The sequence below is a fragment of the Entelurus aequoreus genome, linkage group LG16 (assembly GCF_033978785.1).
Source record: "Entelurus aequoreus isolate RoL-2023_Sb linkage group LG16, RoL_Eaeq_v1.1, whole genome shotgun sequence".
NCBI lineage: Eukaryota > Metazoa > Chordata > Actinopteri > Syngnathiformes > Syngnathidae > Entelurus > Entelurus aequoreus.
Genome location: NC_084746.1, coordinates 51,719,450 through 51,740,046, shown reverse-complemented (window position 1 = coordinate 51,740,046; position 20,597 = coordinate 51,719,450). Strand labels below are relative to the sequence as shown.

At 41.0% G+C, this 20,597-nt stretch overlaps 2 protein-coding genes across 3 annotated transcripts in view; both read left to right on the top strand.

The window, feature by feature from the left end:
• The window catches only part of st6galnac3 (ST6 (alpha-N-acetyl-neuraminyl-2,3-beta-galactosyl-1,3)-N-acetylgalactosaminide alpha-2,6-sialyltransferase 3), a 97,119-nt gene extending 77,447 nt beyond the window's left edge, over window positions 1–19,672 (top strand). The window contains exon 6 of one of the 2 annotated variants that reach the window (XR_009821411.1): window positions 16,902–17,216. Coding sequence is in view for 1 of the 2 variants with exons in the window: in XM_062023281.1 (XP_061879265.1) it covers window positions 19,249–19,288 (40 nt within the window). In the remaining variant the exon portion in view is untranslated. Of the gene's footprint in view, window positions 1–16,901; window positions 17,217–19,248 lie in introns of those variants that run through there. The other variant, XM_062023281.1, reaches the window with a different exon arrangement.
• LOC133631161 (uncharacterized) lies at window positions 5,222–14,316 on the top strand. Its single transcript, XM_062023279.1, has 11 exons — window positions 5,222–5,293; window positions 9,095–9,387; window positions 10,443–10,553; window positions 10,674–10,788; window positions 10,965–11,815; window positions 11,984–12,170; window positions 12,286–12,534; window positions 12,700–12,824; window positions 13,192–13,238; window positions 13,323–13,471; window positions 13,599–14,316. The coding sequence occupies exons 2-11, from the start codon at window positions 9,226–9,228 to the stop codon at window positions 13,784–13,786; spliced, it is 2,184 nt and encodes a 727-aa protein (XP_061879263.1). The 5' UTR covers window positions 5,222–5,293; window positions 9,095–9,225; the 3' UTR covers window positions 13,787–14,316.
• Window positions 19,673–20,597: the final 925 nt, after the last annotated feature.

Here is a 20,597-nt window from a genome sequence, read left to right as displayed (position 1 = left end):
TATCCTTCCAGTCAGGGGTTTATTTATTTTGTTTCTATCTTCATTTGAGAACGATGCTAGCACGTTAGCTCAGTAGCTAAGTGTGTCACCGATGTATTGTCGTGGAGATAAAAGGCACTGAATGTCCATTTCGCGTGCTCGACTCTCATTTTCAAGAGGATATAGTATCCGAGGTGGTTTAAAATACAAATCCGTGATCCACAATAGAAAAAGGAGAGAGTGTGGAATCCAATGAGCCAGCTTGTACCTAAGTTACGGTCAGAGAGAAAAAAGATACGTCCATCGCTGCCTCTCAAGTCCTTCACTGTAACGTTCCTCATCTACGAATCTTTCATCCTCGCTCAAATTAATGGGGTAATCATCACTTTCTCGGTCCGAATCTCTCTCGCTCCATTGTAAACAACGGGGAATTGTGAGGAATACTAGCTCCTGTGACGTCACGCTACTTCCGCTACAGGCAAGGCTTTTTTTTATCAGCGAGCAAAAGTTGCGAACTTTATCGTCGATGTTCTCTACTAAATCCTTTCAGCAAAAATATGGCAATATCGCGAAATGATCAAGTATGACACATAGAATGGATCTGCTATTCCCGTTTAAATAAAAAAAAATCATTTCAGTAGGCCTTTAAGTGGCATGCAGCTATTTTATTATGGATTGCCTGAATCTTAAAAAAAACATGTTCCAAATCTGCACACATTTTTTGTTGGTGTGGAAAATCCCATATTAGAGCGCATTAGAACTATGAAAAAAACTGCGACTTATAGTCCGAAAAATACGGTATACAGGTCTGCAGTTCCCTGGAGGAGCCTAGGTCAAAAAATGAAGGACTCCTCAACTGGAGAAGCCAAACCATCAGTTTTATATTCCTACTAGGGTTGTACGGTATACTGGTATTAGTAATAATAATAATAATAACAATAGATTTTATTTGTAAAAAAAAAAAAAAGCTGAGTAAACAACCTCAAAGTGCTACAGTGTATTACAAAAAAAATAAAAAGATAATAAAAAAATAAATACAATAAAAACTAGAACAGCCAAATAGCTAGAACTAGTATGCATATATCTAAAAAAAATATGTTTTTTAAAAAAAAGAAGGGTTCTTAAGCCTTTTTTTTAAAAGCATCCACAGTCTGTGGTGCCCTCAGGTGGTCAGGGAGAGCGTTCCACAGACTGGGAGCGGCGGAGCAGAAAGCCCGGTCTCCCATTGTCCGTAGCTTTGTCCTTGGAGGTTGGAGGAGGTTAGCATGTTCGGAGCGGAGGTGTCGTGTGGAGGATTTGGGGGTAAATAGTTCTTTGAGGTAGAGGGGGGCATTTCCATGGAGGCTCTGGTTAGTATATTATTATTACTGGTTAGTACATTATTATTACTATATTAGTATAGTACGGCGATACTAATGAACCATATTCGGTACTGTGGGTTCTTCTGACCACAAAGATCCTCTGGTGAGCCCGGTAGTGTGGTGCAACAATGTTTTATTGTGCGCACACGCGCCAGGTCAGCACTCTTTTTCATCAACTTTTCAGTCTTTCGGCCGCTTTTCCTCTTACGGCGTGGTCTCGTGGCTCCTCTAGCTCAAACTCCAACTCCAACTGACTTGTCTCGTCTCGGCTGCTGCTAATAAGCATGGCGGGTGATGGGATGATCAGCCCCAGCTTGGTAATCCAATCACCTGCCAGCTATGCTTCGAGGCCGGTCCTTCCACACCCCGCTCCGCGGCAGGCCCGCAGACCACGCCCCCCTCCACAGGTACTATACCGCCTCTGAAAAGTACCGGTCCGCCACACCCCATCTGAAGAGGTAAACAAGCAAGTTAAACTAAAGAAGAGTAAATGCAGATTTAAATGGTGCACTATGTTACCTTCTTTATGAGTTTGTTTACTACATTACCAATTAGTAACTTTAACTTGTTTGCATTATTATTGCAAATACTTTCAACATGTGCACTTACTTCTTACTATACTTACTGTCCCCAAGTTCTGAGCAAATTAATGACTTGCAGTCCAGTAAAACATTTAAAAACGTTCCAATATGACATTCTGACTATAAAATTGCATTTGTGTTCAAATATTGGGGTGTTTTCTTCAGCAAATTTTATTTATGCGGCAAAAAAAAACAAAAACATGATTAATCATGATAAATCACAGATCTAGAGTGTGATTAATATGATTAAAAAATAATCACTTAACAGCCTTAATATAAATATATGTATATATATATATATATATATATATATATATATATATATATATATATATATATATATATATATATATATATATATATATATATATATATATATATATATATATATATATATATATATATATATACTGCGATGAGGTGGCGACTTGTCCAGGGTGTACCCCGCATTCCGCCCGAATGCAGCTGAGATAGGCTCCAGCACCCCCCCGCGACCCCAAAAAGGGACAAGCGGTAGAAAATGGATGGATATATATATTCTGTATATATATATATATATATGTATATATATATATGTATATATATATGTATATATATGTATATATATATGTGTATATATATATATGTGTGTGTATATATATATATATATATATATATATATATATATATATATATATATATATATATATATATATATATATATATATATATATATATATGTATATATATACATATATATGTGTATATATATACTGTGTATATATATATATATATATATATATATATATATATATATATATATATATATATATATATATATATATATATATATATATATATATATGGTGGAGTTTACTCTTTTAAATGCTTACTATTGTCGCAATATGGTTGTTAAAGTTGAGGATTTCTGATCGTTTGGGAGGGCACCATGGTGGCATCTGTGTGCCTGTTTTTGGCAGAGCAGTGCAGACAGCACAGTTCTGCTTTTTAAAAAAATAAAAGGTTGATCCTTCACCCCTTGTTCTGTTTGTTTGATATACAATACTTTATATTATGTTCAAAGTCTACTAACCTTCACTAAAATAGGGACTTTTGTCGAGGCTGGAACGCATGATTCATATTTATGTTGTTTCGTATCGGGAACTCTGCTTCACTATACAAACTTTTGTTTCTGTTCAAAAACCATTTAAGTTCGTAAATGAAAGGTTCCACTCTATAATTGATATGCATGTTCATATATTTGTTTATATTTTCAGGCTTATGTATAAGCATTCTTATGCTTGGTGCAGGAAAACATGATTTAATGTCCAAAAAATCAAGAAAAAACACAAAGGAGGAGCCAGGAACAGGTAAACTGGAAACAGGGAACAGGAACCAGCAAACAGGAAACGAGGAACAAAAAGACAGCAAACAGGAAACGAGGAACAAAAAGACAGCAAGCTGCAAACAGCTACAGGATACAGCTTACAGATAGTAGTTTACAGCTACAACGACAATACTCCAGCACTGACTGGAGGGCAAGGCAGGTCTAAATAGCAGCCGGCTGATTGGCACCAGGTGTGGCCAGGTGCCAATCAGCTGCAGCTGAGGGGAAACAGCGCTCAGGGAGAAAAGCAGGAAACTGAACCAAAATAAGAGCGCTGACAGGAAATGAAAACAAACAGAGGAAAAACCAAAACATAACTAAACTGTCAGTGACAAACCTGACACTATGATCGTGTGCCGCCGAACATGCTCGTCTGCTCGTAAACCAGCAATGACACGACGTGACGAACGCGGGGGAGGGGGGGAGGGGGGGGGGGGTCTTTTTACCGAAAATGATTCATTAGTATCGCGGTACTATACTAGTACCGTACAACCTTAGTGTCCAACAACAATCCCCAGTTGAATAAAGCAAGCACGTGATGCTCTTGTTTACGGTCGCCAACTTTCATCCCTTCATCAGCCGTCATGTGATCACATCCTTCAGGGTCCGTTACCGCCGTCGCCGGTTAAATTGCATCTGAAAGATCTCATCTCGGCGAGGTCTCCTCGGTGCACACCAGCCCTCCGAGTCTCTCTCGTTCTTCCTCACGTCGACGAGGCGGCGCCCTCCGACAGCAGACAGAAGTCGTCTGTCAGACGCCAGAGAAGCTGCACCGGCGTAGAAGATGGAAGTGACACTTTTTTTTACCCCGCCCTTTTAACGCATCAACGCCTCGACACTACCAGACCATCTCAAGCACACATCTTCTTCTTGGCGTAATTGCCTTCTAGTTGCATGTTGATCTTTTTACTTCTATGTTGCAGCAGGAAATGACACAACTCAACAAAGTGTGCAAATAAACTGAAGCTGCATAGATCTACGTGGCAGGCGGCACACAGAGGCCTCACTTTTTGTTTTTTTTAAATCCCACAAAAATCGAGGCTTCAGCATATTCTAAAAGTAAAATTGAATCATTACAAATAAAATGTATTATTAGATATGGCACACGTTTGCTATGTCGGCTGTAATTGTTCAGATTTTTTTTTACTTAAACGGGAATAGCAGATCCATTCTATGTGTCATACTTGATCATTTCGCGATATTGCCATATTTTTGCTGAAAGGATTTAGTAGAGAACATCGACGATAAAGTTCGCAACTTTTGCTCGCTGATAAAAAAAAAGCCTTGCCTGTAGCGGAAGTAGCGTGACGTCACAGGAGCTAGTATTCCTCACAATTCCCCGTTGTTTACAATGGAGCGAGAGAGATTCGGACCGAGAAAGTGACGATTACCCCATTAATTTGAGCGAGGATGAAAGATTTGTGGATGAGGAACGTTACAGTGAAGGACTTGAGAGGCAGTGATGGACGTATCTTTTTTTGCTCTGACCGTAACTTAGGTACAAGCTGGCTCATTGGATTCCACACTCTCTCCTTTTTCTATTGTGGATCACGGATTTGTATTTTAAACCACCTGGGATACTATATCCTCTTGAAAATGACAGTCGAGAACGCGAAATGGACATTCAGTGCCTTTTATCTCCACGACAATACATCGGCGAAATGCTTTAGCTACGGAGCTAACGTGATAGCATCGTGCTTTAACTGCATATAGAAACAAAAAAAATAAACCCCTGACTGGAAGGATAGGTAGAAAATCAACAATACTATTAAACCGTGGACATGTAAATACACGGTTAATGCTTTCCAGGAAGGTTAACAATGCTGTGCTAACGACGCCATTGAAGCTAACTTAGCAACCGGACCGCACAGAGCTATGCTAAAAACATTAGCTCTCCACCTACGCCAGCCAGCCCTCACCCGTGCTCACCTGCGTTCCAGCGATCGGCAGAAGGACGAAGGACTTCGCCCGATGCGTTTGGCGGCCCGGAGACGTAGGAAGTCAAGGTGAGGTCGGCGGCTAGCGCGTCTGCTCTCCAACGAACTCCTCCTGGTTGTGTTGCTGTAGTCCGCTGCTTCTTTGCAGCCTTCATTGTTCATTAAAAAAATTGCAAAAGATGTCCAGAATACTGTGGAATTATGAAATGAAAACAGAGCTTTTTGTATAGGATTCTACGGGGTACCATAACTTCCGTTACTCTGACTTCGTCACGCGCATACGTCATCATACCGCGACGTTTCAGCCGGATATTTCCCGGGAAATTTTAAATGTCACTTTATAAGTTAACCCGGCCGTATTGGCATGTGTTGCAATGTTAAGATTTCATCATTGATATATAAACTATCAGACTGCGTGTTCGGTAGTAGTGGCTTTCTGTAGGCCTTTAACTGTCATGTCTTTTGGATCATGTTTTGTTTAGTTATTGGACTCTTTAGTTTATGTTACGCTCCATTGTTTTTGTTTCCATGACTACTCATTGGTTTCACCTGTCATGCATTTGGACTCACGCACCTGTCCCTAATCATGCCACTGTTATTTAAGCCTGTCTTTTTCTGTTGATCGTCCTGGTGACATTATCCTTACTACCTCTGCTACCAATTCCAAGCCATTGTTCCCTGCACGTTTTTTCATGCCACAGTAAGTGTTGTATATTTCATGTTTATAGTTTTTGCCTTTGTGCAAGTTTTTGTTTCGTTAGCCAAGTTATTGTACTTCCGCCTTGTGCGCGCTTTTCGTTTGTTCTTTTTGTTAGTGTAAAAATAAACATGTCCTTACCTTCACGTCTTGCCCGCGCCAACTTTCCTTTGCGTTCCGGGAAAACACAACACCCCAAGGTCCACGTATTGACAGTTAACCATATATTGATGACCTACGGCAGTGTTTTTCAACCTTTTTTGAGCCAAGGCACATTTTTTGCGTTGAAAAAATGCGGAGGCACACCACCAGCAGAAATCATTAAAAAACAAAACTCAGTTGACAGTAAAAAGTCGTTGTCGCAATTGTTGGATATGACTTTAAAGCATAACCAAGCATGAATCAATATAGCTCTTGTCTCAAAGTAGGTGTACTGTCACCACCTGTCACATCACGCCCTGACTTATTTGGAGTTTTTTTGCTGTTTTCCTGTGTGTTGTGTTTTAGATCTTGTCTTGCGCTCCTATTTTGGTGGCTTTTTCTCTTTTTTTGGTATTTTCCTGTAGCAGTTTCATGTCTTCCTTTGAGCGATATTTCCCACATCTACTTTGTTTTAGCAATCAAGAATATTTCAGTTGTTTTTATACTTCTTTGTGGGGACATTGTTGATTGTCATGTCATGTACAGATGTACTTTGTGGACGCCTTCTCTGCTCCACAGTAAGTCTTTGCTGTCGTCCAGCATTCTGTTTTTGTTTACATTGTAGCCAGTTCAGTTTTAGTTTTGTTCTGCATAGCCTTCCCTAAGCGTCAATGCCTTTTCTTGGGGCACTCACCTTTTGTTTATTTTTGGTTTAAGCACTAGACACCTTTTTACCTGCACACCGCCTCCCGCTGTTTCCGACATCTACAAAGCAATTAGCTACCGGCTGCCACCTACTGATATGGAAGAGTATTACACGGTTACTCTGCCGGGCTCTAGACAGCACCGACACTCAACAACAACACATCATTTGCAGACTATAATTACTGCTTTGCAAAAAATATTTTTAACCCAAATAGGTGAAATTAGATAACATCAATGATTTCTTTTTACACTTGCATGAAAATTATATAATAATTAAATAATAATTATATATAATAATAATATAATATATTATATTATATATATATATATGTATATATATAATATATAATATAATAATAATAATATGAGCAAAAAGGACAATGCGCCTTTGAGATGCGGTTGTAAGAGAACGGGTGATTATTTGTGCAGAACACTCAACCGAGTGCTTGTGAGTACAGCGCTATTGTCAGCTGAGAAAAGACAAGACAAATATTGATACGCAGTCAGATCACGAAGTCAGATAATCTTGTTGAGGGAGTAAATGATCCATAACAAAGCGGCGGCAAGCCTGCTGGCTCAGAGAAGCACAAACATGCTGGCGCTCAGCACTAAAATGACTTTGGACACAAAATGTCATCTTCGTCCGCCGTCAAGCAGGACTTTTCTTTGGATCAGCATACTTCAAATCAAAAGGGAAGCAGCTGTGAGTGGAACTTTAGAGTGCCACTTTTGGAGGAGGAGGATCACTCACAATCGACCAGTGGCCTCACCTCATGTATTAAAACTGCTGTTGATTTTTTGTTTTACTAAAAAAATGGTGAACAAATCCAGAAAACGTAGTAGGCACACATTTTTTTTTAAATGTGCTCATGCATTAATCCAAGCAGAGTTCTTTTGTACATGGTAAATGGGTTATACATTTCCACCTTCAAGGTACTCAAAGCGCTTTGACACTATTTCCATATTCACCCATTCACACACTGATGGCGGGAGCTGCCATGCAAGGCCCTAACCACCATCAGGAGCAAGGGTGAAGTGTCTTGCTCAAGGACGCACCATGAAAAAGACCCGAATCGGCACGTTCATCGGCAGTGCGCCTTATAATCCAGTGCGCCTTATGAGCCGAAAAATACGGTATTTGTTGTCATGCCCCCCCTTCGGGACATCATTTTTCCCACGACCCCCCCCCCCCTCAAAATAGAAATAAAATTGAGAACCTGATATCAATGATTTTTTACTTCTTCACCTGTACAAACCACTCTCTGAGTTGCTGGCACCAGCACCGACATGCCGCCTCGCTGAAAACTTGTGTAATGTTTTCTCACGACACCCAGTCATGCCCGCCCCACTAAGAAGTACTGGTCTAATTATTTGTAATACTTTAAAAGATATCTACAGTATATTTCATGTACGTACGCTCTGCTTTTCCTCTTTGTTCCGGAGGACACGACGTCCACAGTTTCCAAAAACAATTTCGAAATGTGGACTCGTCAGACCACAGAACGCTTTTCCACTTTGCATCAGTCCATCTTAGATGAGCTGCGGCGGCGTTTCTGGGTGTTGTTGATAAATGACTTTCGCTTTGCATTGTAGAGCTTTAACTTGCACTTGCAGATGTGGCGACAAACTGTAGTTGCTGACAGTGGTTTTCTGAAGTGCTCCTGAGCCCATGTGGTGATATCCTTTACACACCGTTGTCGGTTTTTGATGCAGTGCCGCCTAAAGGACCGAAGGTCACGGGCATTCAATGTTGGTTTTCAGCCTTGCCGCTTACGCGCAGTGATTTCTCCAGATTCTCTGAACCTTTTGATGATATTACGGACCGTAGATCAAGGGTCACCAACCTTTTTGAAAGCAAGAGCTACTTCTTGGGTAGTGATTAATGCGAAGGGCTACCAGTTTGATACACACTTAAAGGCCTACTGAAAGCCACTACTACCGACCACGCAGTCTGATAGTTTATATATCAATGATGAAATCTTAACATTGCAACACATGCCAATACGGCCGGGTTAACTTATAAAGTGACATTTAAAATTTCCCGGGAAATATCCGGCTGAAACGTCGCGGTATGATGACGTATGCGCGTGACGAAGGCAGTTGAACGCGTCATCTTGGAATAGGTCCCTCCCAATTTAAACAGCTCTGTTTTAATCGCTAATTTCCACAGTATTCAGGACATCTGTGTTGGTGAATCTTTTGGAAATTTGTTCAATTAACAATGGAGACTGCAAAAAAGAGAGTTGTAGGGAAGCGGTGTGTTGCTGCTGGATGTAGCAACACAAACCAAAACACAACCGGTGTTTCATTGTTTCTTTTCCCAAAAGATGGCGGCCAAGCTTTACTATGGAACAAAGAAGTCAAGCGAACACGGTTGGATTGGACGACACATACGAAGTACAGTGTATTATGCAGCGAACATTTCGAAAGATCATGTTTCGAAGAGGGTCCCTTGCGAATGGCAGAAATGGGAATCAGCACTCGTCGACTCGTGCTGAAGAAAGGTGCGAAGCCAACTATTTTCGATAGACCACGGACAAGTCCGGAGCACCCGACCCCCTCCACAAGCGGACAGACTGGGCACATGAGGTCTGCATTTGCCAAAAGGGAAAGGAAGAGGGTAAGAATCTTGATATCCAGTTTTCATAGTCAGACTACACTGTTCCAATATCCATTTCTTTGTTCTCAATTGTTGAAACCCCCCCACCTCCACACCCCGGATTGTAAATAATGTAAATAATTCAATGTGATTATCTTGTGTGATGACTGTATTATGATGATAGTATATATATGATAGTATATATCTGTATCATGAATCAATTTAAGTGGACCCCGACTTAAACAAGTTGAAAAACTTATTGGGGTGTTACCATTTAGTGGTCAATTGTACGGAATATGTACTTCACTGTGCAACCTACTAATAAAAGTCTCAATCAATCAACCAAAACTAACACACACAGTCATAGACTACTCCAGTGGTTCTCAACCTTTTTTCAGTGATTTTCCCCTGTGAACATTTTTTTAATTCAAGTACCCCCTAATCAGAGCAAAGCATTTTTGGTTGAAAAAAAGAAAAAAAATACAGCACTATGTCATCAGTTTCTGATTTATTAAATTGTATAACAGTGCAAGATATTGCTAATTTGTAGTGGTCTTTCTTGAACTATTTGGAAAAAAAGATATAAAAATAACTAAAAACTTGTTGAAAAATAAACAAGTGATTCAATTATAAATAATATTTTGTACACATAGAAGTAATCATCAACTTAAAGTGCCCTCTTTGGGGATTGTAATAGAGATCCATCTGGATTCATGAACTTAATTCTAAACATTTATTTTGTTGAAGTATTATTCAATAAATATATTTATAAAGGATTTTTGAATTGTTGCTATTTTTATAATATTTAAAAAAAATCTCTCGTACCCCTTGGCATACCTTCAAGTATCCCCAAGGGTATGCGTACCCCCATTTGAGAACCACTGGACTACTCCATGAACAATGAAATAAATTAACAATAAAATAGTCTACATATAATTATTGCTTCAAGTTCTAGTCAAGTTCTTCTGCAGTATAAAGTATCGTACATTTACTGACATTACTGTCAATAGTGTCAATACTGTCAATAGATTACAATAGACAATAATATAAAGTATTGTACATTTGTACATTTACAGACAATAGATCAGATCATGGACAGTACGACTACGGCATCAGTGGCGGATGCGGTGGATGAACCAATGGCAATGGCACTAGATTTGCCTGATGAGGAGGGCGATCAAGATCAGGTTCGATTTGTTTTCCTAATCAATGTTCAAATGGATTACAGTTCAAGCCCAATCCAAAAGTATTCATAATTAATGTAAATGAGGTATCCATATTACATGTAGCTGTTTCTCCATTTCCAGGGAAATACAAGAGAACAAGGATGCCAGACGGACTGGGTACCGATTGGGACAGCACCAACAGCAATGACCAGTAGCAAGAGCACCCAAACAGGGAAAATACATCATAGATCAAAGGGTATGTCTATTTCGGTGACGAACATGATTCTGCACATCACAGTACACATTGCACGCTGCCTGTGCAGAGTAGAGTAGACAGATAAATTAGGTGATTCAAAGACAATAATTATTATGTGATTCTAGTTTAATTTTAACAGATTATATAAAACAACTTGTGCTTGATTTTATTGCTAGGACACCAGGTGACCCCAGATATCCTCGAGAGGGTTAGAGCTCGGCCGGCCAGGGTTAGTGAAGTCCCATTGTCAAGTGTAGCAGCTCCATCTGACAGCCCCGAGATGCAGACTAACATAGCAGCTCCAGGTGTGTCTGGAATGCAAGCCAAGCTACGACCACCTCCTGCATTGTTTGATGAAGGACCAGCATCAAGTCCCACTGCGCCTTTTGTTGGTGGTTCTTCCGATGACAGCTATGTGCCGAGTGAGTCAACGACATCGGATCCGTGTCAATCTGACGGGTCGCCAGATCGCCCATGTACTCACCAGATGCGTGAAGAGGGCTGCCACAAGGAACCGAAGTACATCATCTTTGAGTCGTGCCTCCAGAGTCTCGTCAAGTGGTGTCACTGTCCAGTCTGTGGCAGCCAGGACATAAGCCCTTCTTGGGATTCGAACGGTACACAGCTGACCATGACTCTTCAATGTGCATCATGTGACCAGAGGAGTAGTTGGAGCAGCCAGCCAAACATTGGCCCTTATGCCGCGGGCAACATCCTGCTGTCTGCTGGCATCCTCTTCGCTGGGGCATCTTCTGGCAAGGTGTTGCAAGTGCTGAACAGCATCGGAGTGGTCACGTATGTGAAGAGGACATTTTTCAACCACCAGGAGCTCATCCTGCAGCCAGCCATCAAAAAGGTGTGGGAGGAACAGCAACGGACGCACCTCACCATGCTGCAGGTGGAAGGCCGACCCCTCGTCCTTGGTGGTGATGGGCGAGCAGACAGTCCGGGACACAGCGCCAAGTTCGGTACCTACACCACAATGGAGCTTGTGGCCAATGTGGTTCTCGACCTTCAGGTTGTACAGGTACGACCATATAATCTCACTAAAACACTAGTAACACAATAAGCAGATAAGGGATTTTCCAGAATTATCCTAGTAAATTTGTCTAATAACATTAACCATTTCAATGTATACTAAGCCCCTTTTTCATTTTTTTCTTTGCTCATTCCTTTTCTGTTATATATATTTCAGAGCAACGAATGTCTTGGCAGCTACCATATGGAGATGGAAGGACTGAAGAGGATGGTGGAACTGCTGATCAGCTGGGACCTGGATGTCGGGGTGCTGGTGACAGACAGACACAGACAGATCGCTAAATGGATTCGTGAAAACATGCCCAATACACGGCACTGCTATGACATCTGGCATGTTGCAAAATGTTAGTTGGATTATTTGTATGCATGACAAGTTGTGAAGTAGTGTGTACATATCAGTGATCAGATGAATGCGATATTGTATTTAATCCACAAATTTCTGTTTTTTTCTGTTTGTAGCCATCGGAAAGAAACTGAAGGCCATCGCCAAGCATAAGGACTGTGAAGACCTGAAGCCCTGGGTGCAAAGTATAATCAACCACCTCTACTGGGCAGCAGTGTCTACACCGCCTGGAGAGGGGGAACTTCTGGTTGCCAAGTGGAAGTCTGTGGAGCGAAACATTCAGAACATCCACAAGGACCATGGCGACCTCTTCCCAATTTGTACTCATGGACAACTGCAACGGCAAAAGAAATGGCTCAAACAAAGTGAGTAGGCAAATAAGTTGCCCGAAAGCAGTGAGGGACTAGCAGTATTTTCCTGCACATCTTTTGAAAGTCAAAAAATTCAGATAAACTTGTAAGTAAATAACCAGTTTAAGTTGACTGGAACATTTTTGTAGAAACGTTGTTCTATTTTAAATTTATGTTTAGGTTCACGCTCAGCAGTGAAACTGGAGGAGGTGGTCAACAACAAGTCCCTGCTAAAAGATATCGCCATGCTGTCGGGTGAACACCAGACTTCCAAGGTGGAGGCGTTCCATAGCCTTGTCATACAGGTGAGAATTAGACTGATCGCCTGTAGGTGGTGTCGGTGGTTACCACCTGCCACTAGGACTTTGGTGGCCAGGGAGCAAAATACTAGAGCATACTAAATGAAGCCTTGATACAGTCAGTGTAAGCAAGAGAATGTTGGAGGTCCAACATAGTGGCTGGCATCTTGGTGAGAAAGATTGCAAACAATTCTGGCGTGGTGTTAACATTGAAAACAAAACAGCTTCATTACTGCAGGAGATCAAGCTTTAATAGCTGACTATTAACAGTTTAATACACAAACATTTGTATTCAAATTTACAAACAATTTATAAATTTACACACACATTGTATGGACGCATGACTGAATAAAGTGTCTTTTATCTTATACAGTTCGCACCGAAAATGTATGTCTTCTCATACATCGGAATGCTGTGCAGGTATGTTTCCACACTAATCTAAGTGTCACTAGTGTGTGCCATACTTTAGTACTAATTATTACATTATTCTGTTACCACACCTAGGAACCTGCTTGCTGGGCTGCACTGGAACGAAAATTCGAGCCGCCCTATAGCCACTACACAAGCGGGTGCTGAGCGCTATGCAGTACGCTACCCGAAGTATAAAGCAGGGGGCCATGTGGTCAAGAAAATCGCGACAGAGCCAACATACCGTAAGTGTAGAGGACACAAAACATGTAAACACTTGACACTTTGTATCATGATAATAATACTGTCAAGTTTCACTCTCCATGAGTATATTATGTTGTGAGCAGGAACATGTACAATTGTATTTTGCAGGCTACGTAGATGACTTGATCAGGGAGGTTGTTGCTGGCTGCAGACAGACCCCTGACGAGAGAACACCACTCAGCGTCACTGTGGATGTGCCTCCCTTCCTCTGCGATGAACTGGAGAAGCCAGACAAGGAGGAAGCCATCGCCAAGCACAGGAGTCGCTTCGGTAAGTGTGAAATGCCCTCCCGGTAACAGTTAGAGATGCTACCTCAGTAGAAGCATTTAAGTCCCATCTTAAAACTCATTTGTATACTCTAGCCTTTAAATAGACCCCCTTTTTAGACCAGTTGATCTGCCGTTTCTTTTCTTTTCTCCTCTGCCCCCCCCCCCCACGTGGAGGGGTTATTCCGGTGACCATGGATAAAGTGCTGGCTGTCCAGAGTTGGGACCCGGGGTATACCGCTCGCCTGTGCATCGGTTGGGGACATCTGCGCTGCTGACCCGTCTCCGCTCGGGGTGGCCTCCTGCTGGCTCCACTGGACCCTCACTAATATGTTAGACCCACTCGACATCCATTGCTTTCGGTCTCCCCTAGAGGGGGGGGGTTACCCACATATGCGGTCCTCTCCAAGGTTTCTCATAGTCATTCACATCGACGTCCTACTGGGGTGAGTTTTCCTTGCCCGTGTGTGGGCTCTGTACCGAGGATGTCGTTGTGGCTTGTGCGGCCCTTTGAGACATTTGTGATTTAGTGCTATATAAATAAACATTGATTGATTGACTGATTGATTGATTGATTGATTTTATTGATTAAGTACAGTGGCCATGTAGATTCTGTTGCAGTCACTGCACGTCTTGGAACCCCGTGTAGTCCATCGATGGGAATGTTGTCCTAATCTTATGTACTACACAAGCTGGTAGTACCACCCTTATGTCCTTTCCCAGATATCCCCAGCAGAAGCGGACAAACTGTCGATAGGCTGTGTGTCGTCTCCGCCTGCAAGTAGCAAATGATGGCAGCTGTTATTATCCGGACATGGATACACAGTGACTCACTGTTCTCTGAGATTCAAAAGACATTGTCATGCATTCTATTCATTTGTCATTTACTGTTGCAGTAAATTGTAAATATTGTTGACATCTACGGTCCATCTATGTAATACTTCTATGATATATAATGTCATGTGCATTGTAGCACAGTACATTTCACAGAATAAGAATAAGATAAGAAAGTGCTCATTCTGACTTATCTTCCAAAGGTTGATAGAATAAAGAATTATTTAAACTTATTAGTGCCTCACTCATTTTGCTGTTGCTGCAGCATGCCATATTGCTGTTTGTAGGCGTTATACGCTGTCTGCAGCACCCATTCATCCAGACACACAGATGGAAAGCCATGGTGGTCTATGATGCACGTCTTCACCCCCTCCTCCTCCATCGTTCTGGTCACTGCCTCTATTTCACTACAGCAGACACACTCAGCCACTGTCTCCATGTTCACACAGTTTTGACATGTACACCTGGAAATAGAAATGTTCATAATATTTGTAAATCAATTCATATTATTGACACCTGCAATCTGCAAACATGTGGAATAATTAATATTATCATTGTCTTGTTGTGGATCTTATTAATCTGCATGCATATTTTTAGTATTGCCGGTATATGGAGCTGTGGCCCATAGAAATAATGGGTAATTAATTAGGTTTGACATTGTGTCAATGATAGATACTTAGTGTATAGATAGGCCTGGGGTGTAAGTTGTAACACTAACAGTAACAGTGCAAGACTAGGCCACAAACTAAAACTAGTCTATAAATAAATAACATATTACCATTCTGTATTCTCAAGGCGATCTATGTCGTGTGCTCCTCCAGCATCAATAGCAGCAGCGTCCTCCTGACCGTCTTCATCAGCGTCGGGTTCAAAGCGATATGGCTCTATCCCTCTCACAGCTTCTTCCCTATCTGAATCGCTTCCACTCCCCACTAGTCCTTCACTTGCACTTTCCTCATCCACAAATCTTTCATCCTCGCTCAAATTAATGGAGAAATCGTCGCTATCTCGGTCAGAATCGCTCTCAGATCTGGCGGCCATCATTGCAAACAATAGGGAGCTTTGCGGATATGTTCAATTGTCCACGTCACGCTACTTCCGGTAGGGGCAAGGCTTTTTTTTGTCAGATACCAAAAGTTGCTATCTTTATCGTCGTTTTTCTATTCTAAATCCTTTCAGCAAAAATATGGCAATATCGCGAAATGATCAAGTATGACACATAGAATAGATCTGCTATCCCCGTTTAAATAAAAAAATTTCATTTCAGTAGGCCTTTAAATAAATTGCCAGAAATAGCCAATTTGCTCAATTTACCTTTAACTCTATGTTATTATTAATAATTAATGATATTTACACTTAATTGAACGGTTTAAAAGAGGAGAAAACACGAAAAAAAATGACAATTAAATTTTGAAACATAGTTTATCTTCAATTTTGACTCTTTAAAATTCAAAATTCAACCGAAAAAAAGAAGAGAAAAACTAGCTAATTCGAATCTTTTTGAAAAAATTAAAAAAATAATTTATGGAACATCATTAGTAATTGTAATTGTGTGGGGGCGTGTCCAGATGCGCTCACAGTGGAGCCGCTGAGTGCTCCCGCAGAAGAGGGCGAAACATACGAGACGACTTGCAATCTTCTGGATTGCCAGCTGTCCCTTTGCACAGATAGAAAAATACAACTTCAGCACAATTGATAATAACTATAGCAACGGCCCTTAAGCAAAAGAATCCCCTTTAAAATACTCCTCACCACCTACAAGGCACTCCATAACCTGGCTCCACCCTACCTCTCTGACCTCCTCCAGCCACACGTCCCGTCCCGTTCCCTCAGGTCTAGTGATGCCGGCCTCCTGGAGGTCCCCAAGACCAGGCGCCGAACCTGGGGCGACAAGGCCTTCTCCGTGGCTGTCCCCTCTCTCTGGAACGCTCTCCCCAGGCACATCAGAGATGCCCCCTCCCTCCCTACCTTCAAAACCACCCTAAAAACTCACCTCTTCACATTAGCCTTTCCAAACTGACCCTGCCCTTGGTGTTTTTTTATTCTCAGGTATTATTATTATTATTATTAATATAAGAGTTGTGTGATAATATATACATAATTATTCAAACAGCCTCTCATGGTCCCCCTGACACGGCGCAATGATGATTAGGAGAGTTTAACATCATTTGGAGTGATAAAAAGGCGAGGAAAAAACTCAAACTGATGCAGTCTCCCACCACAATCACAACTACAACTCATTTGCTCTTCTCTAATAAGCCTGAAAGAATCAAAAAAGCACATCACTTACGGACCGTTTCTTTTTTTCCAGATCATTATGCAATTCTCTCTTCAAGAAAACACTCCAAACAATGCTTTGAAAAGTTATTGAACAACCGAGGCAATCAACTGAAAATGAAGGAGGCACCAAGGAGGACTGGGAAAATAAGATGTCATGTGGAGACACAGACATATGTTCAAAATGATTTATTTTGAAAACTCAGCAAGTTTGCCAGTCCTTATCACAACAGCAAACAACAGGACAAATAAATCAGCATTCCCACAACAACGGCTCAATCCAGACTGTTTGAAACTAGTGAACTTGAGAGACCAAGTGCTTCAAAACATATTGAACCAGGTCTGACTACAGATAAGCAAAGATATATATATATATACACGTGTATGAGCATTCAACTAACGCTCGAAACGCTAAAAGCCAAAGCAATTTTTTCATCACAATTCTGAAAAATAATAGTAGATACTGTCACGAGTGGGTCGCATCTTTCTGCGGGGTCGTTCTCCCGGGGTGCAGACGGACAACTCCGGACAAAGCGTGAAGGTAGGGGATGATTTATTGCTCATAAATCATACATCGTAGATACAAACGGACAAAAACAAAACTAAAGGGATGCGTGCCGATCGCACGGGAAGCTGAGGTAACCACTTAGCACAGGAATCATAGAGGCTAAGGTAACCACTTAGCACAGGAATCATAGAAGCTAAAGTAACCACTTAGCACAGGGATCATAGAAGCTAAAGTAACCACTTAGCACAGGGATCATAGAAGCTAAAGTAACCACTTAGCACAGGAATCATAGAAGCTAAGGTAACCACTTAGCACAGGAATCATAGAAGCTAAAGTAACCACTTAGCACAGGAATCATAGAAGCTAAGGTAACCACTTAGCACAGGAATCATAGAAGCTGAGGTAACCACTTAGCACAGGAATCATAGAAGCTAAAGTAACCACTTAGCACAGGAATCATAGAAGCTAAGGTAACTACTTAGCACAGGAATCATAGAAGCTAAAGTAACCACTTAGCACAGGGATCATAGAAGCTAAAGTAACCACTTAGCACAGGAATCATAGAAGCTGAGGTAACCACTTAGCACAGGAATCATAAAAGCTAAGGTAACCACTTAGCACAGGAATCATAGAAGCTAAAGTAACCACTTAGCACAGGAATCATAGAAGCTAAGGTAACCACTTAGCACAGGAATCATAGAAGCTGAGGTAACCACTTAGCACAGGAATCATAGAAGCTGAGGTAACCACTTAGCACAGGAATCACAGAAGCTAAAGTAACCACTTAGCACAGGGATCATAAACTCGGAAACCAGAATACCAACTAACTGTTGCAAATGCAAAGAAAGAAGCCAGGCCGACTGACCGGCAAAGGCAGGCTTAAATAATAACTCTGATTAGAGCTCGGGAAACAGGTGAGCGTCCCGAACACCAATCAGAGGCAGGTGAAAATAATAAGTAACCATGGTAACTAAACAAACTCAAGGGTGCACAACAACAGGAACTTAGGGAGTCCAAAACTAACAGAAAATAACAAAACCATGATCCGGGCCACGGATCATGACAGATACATCGGATACAATAAATATGTAGGAGCTGGTTTTTGTTGTTGTTGTTTTTTTTTTTTAGATTTGAGAGAAATATTTGATTCGTGGACCATAATGTACTTGTATTAAAATGATCATATTTAAATTTTTCCACAAATGCCACAAAATCAGAGCCGGCCCAAGGCATAAGCGTACTAAACGCGTGCTTAGGGCCCCGCGGCCACCAGGGGGCCCCCAAAAGAAATTAACAAAAAATTATTATTTTTTATTTTTTGCATGTACGAGTCTGACTGATGATTTCTAAATGATCAAAGATATATTATTGTACAAAAACACAATTTTAGGTCAACAGAGTGCTGCTGCTGATCTAGGCCTGGTAATTCTTCCTGCCTCTCTTTAAATGTAAAGCTGCTGTCGTAGAATTTCTGACCTTTTGACCTATATTTCTTGTCTTTTAAGAATGTCAGCTCATTTTCAATTCTCTTGTATTTTGTGCCATTGAATGGACCAGTTGTGGGACAAAAGTGAATATTAAGTCGTGCCAACCTGTCTACAGAATGTGTTGACTGTCTAAAGGATTTGAGTTGTTATGGAACAGATAGGGAAAACAACAAGATATTGACGCATTAGATAACAAACAATGACGCACAAGAGACATATAAAAAATGGCAGAAGACCGGAACTCGACAGTGTTTTTGGCTTGTGTGTGTCTTATTTGCTCCGGAGTAACATGTGGTCTGTCTGCACGGCCAACTTAATTCAACCTGCACTTCTGATAATGGGTAAATACATTTGTTGTACTAAACTACTTTTGTTGCCTGTTTAAGCTTCGGACAATCCACTACACTGCTTCTGCTGCACCTGTGACGTTTGCCGCCTGGCGTGCAATGCCAGTGCGCACTGGGCATCAAAAGCGCAGATAGAGGCAAAACAATGTCACAAAAAAGGACATGTCCTTCAGGTGCAGAAAAAAGGAAGAAGAAGAAAGTGGAAGAGGAGAAAAAAATGCCATGATAAAGGTATGTTTGCATGACTTGGTAATAAAAAGTGTATCCAAGAGATTTGTAGCTGTAATTAGCTTTAGCTAGGTGACGTTAGCTAGCTAGCGCGGTGCTAGCAATATGTTTTTAGCATGAGGTTACTCGTGAGATATGTTGTTTGCACAAATTGTTTGCAGCATTTGTCAATTGTCATTAACAAAAATGACGATTGATCATATACTGATATTACCAGTAGTATCGGCATCACCAATTCAGGGATCGACCCGGGGCGGGGGCGTGGTTGGGGGCGTGGTTAAGAGGGGGGAGTATATTTACAGCTATAATTCACCAAGTCAAGTATTTCATATATATATATATATATATATATATATATATATATATATATATATATATATATATATATATATATATATATATATATATATATATATATATATATATATATATATATATATATATATATATAGCAGTTAACGGGTTATGTTTAAAAGCTCATACCAGCATTCTTTACACAACTGTAGCACACAAAAAAGCACATTTAATAAAAAAAACATTATTGTGGTCTTACCTTTCTTGCTGGACATCCACACAGCCAGCCTTTGCATGTGTACCACGCCGTTTGAAAACGGGTCTTCTGTCCCGAAGTCAAAAGCAAACCTTTTAGCTCCGGCGTTGGTCTACCTTTAATTATTACCTCCTGCTTCCATTGAAAGTCCAGTTTAGAAAACTGTTTTATTTTACATATGTAATCCTCCATGTTTTTAATAAAAGTCCAGGCGAGAGGAAATAAACAATCATTGGAATAATTGACTTGCAAACTTTTTTTTTTTTTTCCTTCTGCGGCGAGGAATGATCTCTGGGATCACTACCGCCCTCTACCACCAGGAGGCCAGATTACTGCGAGCCTCAGTACGTCTTTTGCAGCAGATTTATGAATGCTCAGCACAAGAAATACGTGACACACATACAGTTGTTGACAAAATACACTGTACATTATATACCTCAGCTAACTAAACTATGCCATAGTTTACTTAGCTGATATAATTCATATAGCAATACAGTCTCACTGCACAGCAGCTCAGCAGTTAGCCGAGTCATTGTGCACAATCCATGTTGAGGCACAACTGAGTGACGTGCCTCAACTGGCTGCTGATCACCGCACCGTCTCTTCTCAG